At 33.1% G+C, this 7,373-nt stretch overlaps 1 protein-coding gene across 1 annotated transcript; it reads left to right on the top strand.

Moving 5' to 3' along the window:
• On the top strand, positions 1-3,518 carry LOC117155897 (uncharacterized). The gene is made up of 3 exons (XM_033332381.2): positions 1-125; positions 1,846-1,933; positions 2,669-3,518. Exons 1-3 carry the CDS (start codon positions 114-116, stop codon positions 3,085-3,087), a joined length of 519 nt encoding a protein of 172 aa, XP_033188272.2. The 5' UTR covers positions 1-113; the 3' UTR covers positions 3,088-3,518.
• Positions 3,519-7,373: the final 3,855 nt, after the last annotated feature.

The raw sequence follows: 7,373 nt of genomic DNA on the forward strand, positions 1-7,373 counted from the left end.
TTAGTGGTTGGCCGGACCATTTACCCTGGAAACGGTCGCCCATATAGAAGTGCGTCGCGTTGCGGCCGCCAGTTTCGTTCAGCTCCTATCCCGAATTCGCCTACACCTTCGACATGAAGTTCCTTGTGAGTACAAATTGATCTTTTGTATCTTTTCCTTTCTAATTTAAGATATTCTTCTCTATGTTTAGTAAAATTTTATGCTTTCTTAGTAAATATACTTTCTTACATATATTTTTTTGTATTGATAAAGATAAATTGGAAGCTTAAAGATAAATTTAATGAATTTTAATTGTTTTGTTATGTTTTGTCTGAAAAATTAAACAAATGTTTGCTTTGCTTGGCGAATTTTTTTCCTTACGTTGATTTATTTCTTTCTAAGTGATAATGAATTAGTAAAAATAAATAAATTATGCTTTGTTGTTATTATCACGTATATACTATCTGTAAACATTTAAGCAATACTTTTCTATGTTTAGCAAATCCATTTTTTTTTTATATATCCTTCTTACTGTAGTTAGTAAAGATAAATTAAGATTGTTTGAAAAACGTTAATTATGTTTTGCTGCCGTTCTTATAAGTATGCTTTGTGTGGATATTTTAGTCTTACTTCAGTTTAGATAAAGGATGAATAATGTGAAAATTATTTTATACAGTGCGTGTTTCTCCTATTTTTCAATTTCATGTAAAGATACATTTTCTCTCAATGAAGTGGAAGATTAAGAAGATTGATTTATCTATTCCTGTGACAGCTTAGAAATTTATTACTCATTGTATACACAGTGGAAGTTAATTCGTAATTAATTTTAGTAAATTCGTATAGAGTAGATCTTAATTATAAATCTCAGATAATCAATTATAAGTTTGTTGTTTTCTCACATTCTCGTCAGTCAACGAGGAATTGATAAATATCATTTTTATTCATGACAATTTAATTTATTATGTGAATGAGATTAAATCTAGATTTTCAAGTTGAATAAGTTTAAAATAACTAACTAATGATAATATTGACAGAGAATTGATAAATATCGTTCACCTAAAACTATTGCATATTGCACCTATTGAAATGTATAACAGTTAAAAAAAAGTTGCTTATCTTCTACTTAATTATTTAGTCAATTAAATTATCACAATAAGGAAAGACTAAAACATCATTGGTATATAAATTCATACCCGATTATATAGCAGTTCTCGTTGAAAGTTACTTGACCTACATTATCTTCCACAAAAATCTATTATCACAAGCGAGAAATCGCACCACTACATCGTTCGAAAGGTGTGTATCAGGCATTTACTGCTTTCAGCCTTTTCCTTCGTGAAAAGTTACTTTACTCGTATTGTTTAAATTATGTAAATGTCTACAAGTGTGCAATGGTGTGTATCGCGAGAGACTGGCAAATTGCATTAGCCAGCTTTCTCGATCGTAAACTCAATTTTTTCTTTTATCTTTATCCGCAATTTTCACATATGCACGCATTTTTATGACATTTAGGAGAAATGATTTATCCTCGTATAATTTTCTATTTTACTGTCAACACGTTCATCTCTCCGTTACAAGATGCGAAGTGAGTCGTGTTAGAGAGTAAACTTTTGTTGTTCCATAGATACGTTCAATGTTTATCTTCCGCAATAAAGCTGTTAAATTATTCATTTTACGCTAATTATAAATAGTTTCGAAAGTAATGATAATAAATAGTATAAAGCGACGAACAAATCTTCGTTTAATTATAAGAAATATTTAACTGATTTCGATATATTTTTTTCCAAAATTGCGAGTGAGGCCATTTAGTTAAGGTAGTTCTATGATTCATTCAAGATGGATATTAACAATTGTTAAAAATTGTAGGTTTTAATATTGGCCGTGGTGCCTATTTATGCTACTGGTGATGTGTTTGGTGACCTTTTGGGACAAGAATTTCAATACGCTACCATTGGTAAATTATATACTTTGTTCTTTCAACGATAAATTCACGAATTATATCATATTTCTGATTACATTTTTGCATCTTCTTAATAAGATTGTAACAATAATTGTGTGTAAATATTCATAGTATTTTAGTAAAGTTTCATTGTTTTTAAAACATGTTAATTACAACAAACCTGTACTTTAATAGTCTGATCTTTCAGCTCTCGTTCCCTCAGTACCTATATTGATCTATATCGTTGTAGGAATTTTACTTTCACTCTCAATTCACCTTTACCCAAATCCTTCGTTGACTGTACACTCTTATGTCATACCTTAACCTCAAGTATTTAGCTATTCCTTGCATTTCTAACATTCGAGTATCAGTTACTTGTTAGAAATATTCACATCAAGTTTCTATTCCAACATTATATTATGTCAGTTTGATGTTTCATTATTCGAGCATTATATTATATTATATTAAATCATAAACGTTTGTGCAAACTCATTATTCCCATAGACATAACGAAGGAAACGAAGCAGAGATTCATTTCGTCCACTAAATATTATAACGGGTATTATAGTTTGAAAATTTTACAAGATTTCGCACATTGTATGCATTGTCTTCATTTTTAGCTTTTAACTTACGAGATAAATTCTTCGTTTAACAATGACTGCAGCCATCTCTTTTGTATTTCGTCCTCTTCTCGTACAATTTCTCCAATCCACCATCGTAATTCTAACTTCTCAAATTGAAAATTTTCAGACCACGTTCGCGACAGAAGGCAAGCTGGTCACTTACGTACAGTGAACCAAGCACCAGCTCAGATCCAGCAACTTTTACACGCACAGCAATTTCGTCCACCCGTAGTGCCAGTTCCGGCGCAACCAATTCCAAAACTGGGACCAGCTCAGCCTAGCCAACCTCAGCAGCTATCGCAGGCCCAGGTCTCGCAATACCGGCCGCAAGTGCAATTTGCTTCTGGCATTCAGCAACCGGACTATAGATCAATTCCATTGGGCGGCGGCCAGAAACCAATTCTTCCACAGCAACCGCAGTATCGCCCTCTTCCTCAGCAAAATTTTAACGCCGCGCCGCAGTACTCGTCCAAATTACCACCACACATTCAACAATTGTTGCAATTCCAAAACAATCTGAGTAACTCAATCCCTCGAAGAGCGTAATCAAGCTTGAAAGGTGGTTGCAAGATTGCTGTATAGAACTTTTGCTTGGTCATGAAAAGTGATATTTTTGGTTTTCATTTGAAAGTCGTTCTTTTGCATGATAACTGATTTTTGTATATTTTTTTCTTGTTAAAAGGTTTGAAGGTAAAAATTTGAATGTTCAGTAGAAAATAAAAGAAAGCGAAGTAGAGTGTTTAGCAGATTTGGTTAATTATTTTTTGACAGGATTCATGAAATTATTGGTAAATTGAGAATAGGATTTCTTATGATTTTTGAATGTTGGTTTTGAATGCTAAATATTACAGATGTTAAGATATTTTAGGTTGTTATATTGGTATTTGTAAGATAAAGTAGTACAGAATTGAATGGTAATTCAATGGAAAATAAAGAAGAAATACCGTAAGATAGAAATACGATTAAAGTTAAACATATATGGTCTATTTTACATATCTCCTTTCAATTTGATCCTTATCACCAATAGGTATCATAATGTTTCTTTTTCTGATATAGAACAGAACTTGATTTAAATTTTTGTCTAATTAAGGATACAGTTAAATACTTAGATACACTGATAATACCAAGAAATATAAACCACTTCTTTATAATTTCATTTTTATATTTCATAAACGGGCAGATGAAAAGACGTGTTTTCCTCTCGTATAATATCAAGTGTAAATTAAATTGACGTTCGTAAACTAATACACATTGTTCATATTTCAATAGAAAAAAGCCGACATTTATCATTTTGATGAACGTATTTAACGATACCATATATTCCATGGTTAACCGAACAACAATTTACCATCGCGACAGAACTGGACTTAACCAAGCGAACCGAGGGGCTTCAAGATGGTATGGCATTACGTCAAATTACGTCGTTAAACGCACCGCTTCGCATTAAGCGCACTCAATTCGTCACTCGAGAAATCAAGGTATCATCGCACCGATGGATCCGCACAAGGGGCGGGTTTTCAGCTTTCCGGGACGTGACAGGGTAGACGACAACCCCCTTGTCGTCGCCCTTCGTTCGCGCGACAACCCACACGTTGCAGTCTCCGTTAGAGAACAGCCCTAAACTGTGACCGTACCGCAGTCACACCACCCTGCCCCGATTTTTACCTTCGTGCATGCCTTGAATACATCCCCCGGATGGACTCACCGACAAACAGGGAAGAGGATTAGCGAGTCCATTAAAGTCGCGGACTCTATTATCCAAAGGGCACGGCCACGGTGACATCAACCGCCTGCCAGTGGCGTAGAACGGAGTTTACTTCTTGTATTGATATTTCTTCTCCTATTTTTCTTGTATTATTTCTTTTCTTTTCTTCTTTTCGGGATTTTAGTTTCTTTTAGTATGTTTTGTATCATTATATATAGAGTTGCTGGAAGTGGTTTTGTTATAGTTTAGTAGTTTAGATATAGTTATATAGTTATATAACTCATATTCTCCAGTTGTATAGTTAGTTATAGTGTTATATGGTGTAGTAGTATAGGTTTTATTTTTGTGGTTTACCTTTGAAAGATGGACTAGATTTTGTTTGTATATTAAGTTTGCTCTATATTACTTATATTTTTCCATTTTAATTGTAGTTCCTTAACGGTAATAATGTAATATTTAAAATGATGATAATGCAACGAAACGATAAAGTCTTTGAATGTGAAAAATATATTGCGGGGAGAAGAATAAATATAATAAATTTATTTCGACATTCGATATGCATATACAAACCATATACTATGAAGTGTAAAATCTTCGAATTACTCGGACAAATTTTATAAAATATAAGCTTGCACATATATAAAAAATATTAATTGTAATAAAATAATGTTTTAAATATTTAAACTTCATAAGGCTAAAACCAATAGCTATATGAGCGAACTAAAATACATTTACGTGAATGACAGTAACGCTAACAAGATAGGAATCAAAAGTTCGATTAAGTCGCGCACGTACCATACAGTTCAAGCGATGCGTTTCTCGTCTTATATTGAAGCGATTCTATTCTATTCTATTTTTTTTTTTTTTTTTTTTTTTTTAGGAAGAAACCAACGTAGGATCGACGCCATTGGCAAAATGGTGGGGCGAGGGGTCACGGAGGCAAATTACAAAGGGAGGATTACCGGCAGCTGGGCTACCAAGCAACCATCTCTCTTCTGGCTCTCGTTCGCGAGCCATCCACGTCGTTCGAGAGCTCTTTGTCCTTCGACGCATTGGTAACATAATTATCGGAGTTATAGCAAGCCAAAACCCAAGCCGCATCTGAAGGGGTCGCATGTGACGCCCGGTTACGGACTGACACCGCATGCGCTAGCCACATATGCACGCAAGACATTCTGATTGGTAATTTGCAACACGTTCTAAATGTCCTAGTTCTAAGTTTTCAATCAGGATGAAGTACATTGCTTCGGTAAGAAAGTATTTGAACATTTAGCATAGAAAACTTTTATGTTCGTATTGTATGTGTTACATAAAAAATTCCAAAATTTCATTAACACTGTGATGAGACACGATTGTCGTGATAATGTTGGTAAAGTCTGAAGCTGATCTAAAAATATGTACAGAGATTACAAGATATTTACTGTAGCCATATATTTAATAAAAAATTAGTATACAGCGTGAGTAGTCATCTTAAGCACATAAGTCTTAAACATGACTGCCTGAATATCGAGGTTTAGTAATACGATCGAGAATTGACTATTCAGATACCTTTTTCTAATCTGTATGAAATATATATTAAATATTTTCTAATTTTTATATATATTTTCTGATTTGTTTGATGAACTTTATCGATATAATCATGATAGTCAAATCTCATAACATAAAATCCAGAAAATTAAAACCAAATGATCTCGAAAGCATACATAAAGATAAAAATCTTATGGTAAGGTAACAAATAACTAGACTAGAAAACGAAACGAACATTGCATGAAGTCATTAGATCGAAAGCGTACTAACTACAAGATTTATTGATTCATGAACAGAAGCAGCTTTCCCCAAAGCAACATATATTTCTACACAAAACCAATCCGTTCCTTTCGTAAGTTCAGCGCCACAATTTTAAATTTTCACGGCGAAACTCGTACAAATCGTGAACGCGAGTAGCACGACTCGATTTGCAAAACGAAAATTTCAATTGAAGCAATTAATTCCCAGACCTTCCACTACCAGCTGGCTCGTTTTGCGAGTGTCTTGTATGGAAAGCGAGCAGATCGCATGCACACACTTTGTGTGTGTGCGCGCCTAATTATTGCCAATTCGATACAACGTAGGTACCTAATACTTGAAATGGACTTTGCATACCGGTGTTTCGCAATAATGCGATTTGCCGCAATCACAGTCACGTTTTTGCAACGTTTATATGCGAGGACACACGCATACAACGGAACAAGGGTCGACCATTTATTGTTTAACCAGTGAATGTCGATGTGATGAAATGTGAAAGGAAGTATAGACGCGAAATCGTGAATTATCTGGTTGATAGCGATTCTGAATCGTAAATAAAACGGCATAAGAGCCAAAAATGCATGAAATATGAGTTCTTTAATGGAAAGATGTATAAATTATGATAGGTAGATTAAATTGAACGGCTTACAATAAATATAATTCTTACTCAAACCTGTCTTTTTTGAGGAAAGCAAAAGAGCACTTTAGCATTTTTGTAGTAATTTTTGTTGAATACATGCCGATTTATTTTTAGTAAAATATTCATCGTATTACACAATCACTGTGAGTGTACCCGCAATTATATAGCAGAATTGTATCTAATTAGTTATAAAGTCATAAAGTCGTGGAACCGTGACAAAGGTTACTTTTATGGAACCGGTTAATTTCATCGGCAATGAGCCAGGTTATGGACAATTTTTTAGAAGATCGATTCCATCACGTTATTCGTTTATGATTACTAGACCGAATAAAATCTCGAAAAATTTGACAAGAATTGTTTTTGTTATAAGACCGTCAATTTATTTTATCGATTAGATATTTTAATATTTTGTTGAATTATATTTCTTATTTACAATTATATTATTGTTTTTTAAATGTTGTTTTTTTTTTAAATCTAGAAAAATGTCGCGTGATTAGTTATATAAAGAAATATCAAGTTATAAGTAAGTATATGTCAACATCTCGCCTTTTTTGATATACTTATATGCCTATCTTAAAAAACATAGATATACTATATAGAACAAAATATAGAATATTTTAATTATAATATTTTAAACATAATTATTTATAATAATTACTAATCTTTTGATATTAGTCTATGATAAGATGCCTTCGAATGATT

The sequence above is a fragment of the Bombus vancouverensis genome, chromosome 8 (genome assembly GCF_051014615.1).
Source record: "Bombus vancouverensis nearcticus chromosome 8, iyBomVanc1_principal, whole genome shotgun sequence".
Taxonomy (NCBI): domain Eukaryota; kingdom Metazoa; phylum Arthropoda; class Insecta; order Hymenoptera; family Apidae; genus Bombus; species Bombus vancouverensis.

Bases quoted from the DNA above. Each gene is read 5' to 3' on its own strand.
- LOC117155897 (XM_033332381.2), top strand. The intron at 1,934-2,668 runs GTAAATTATATA...GAAAATTTTCAG, and splicing joins ATTTCAATACGCTACCATTG to ACCACGTTCGCGACAGAAGG.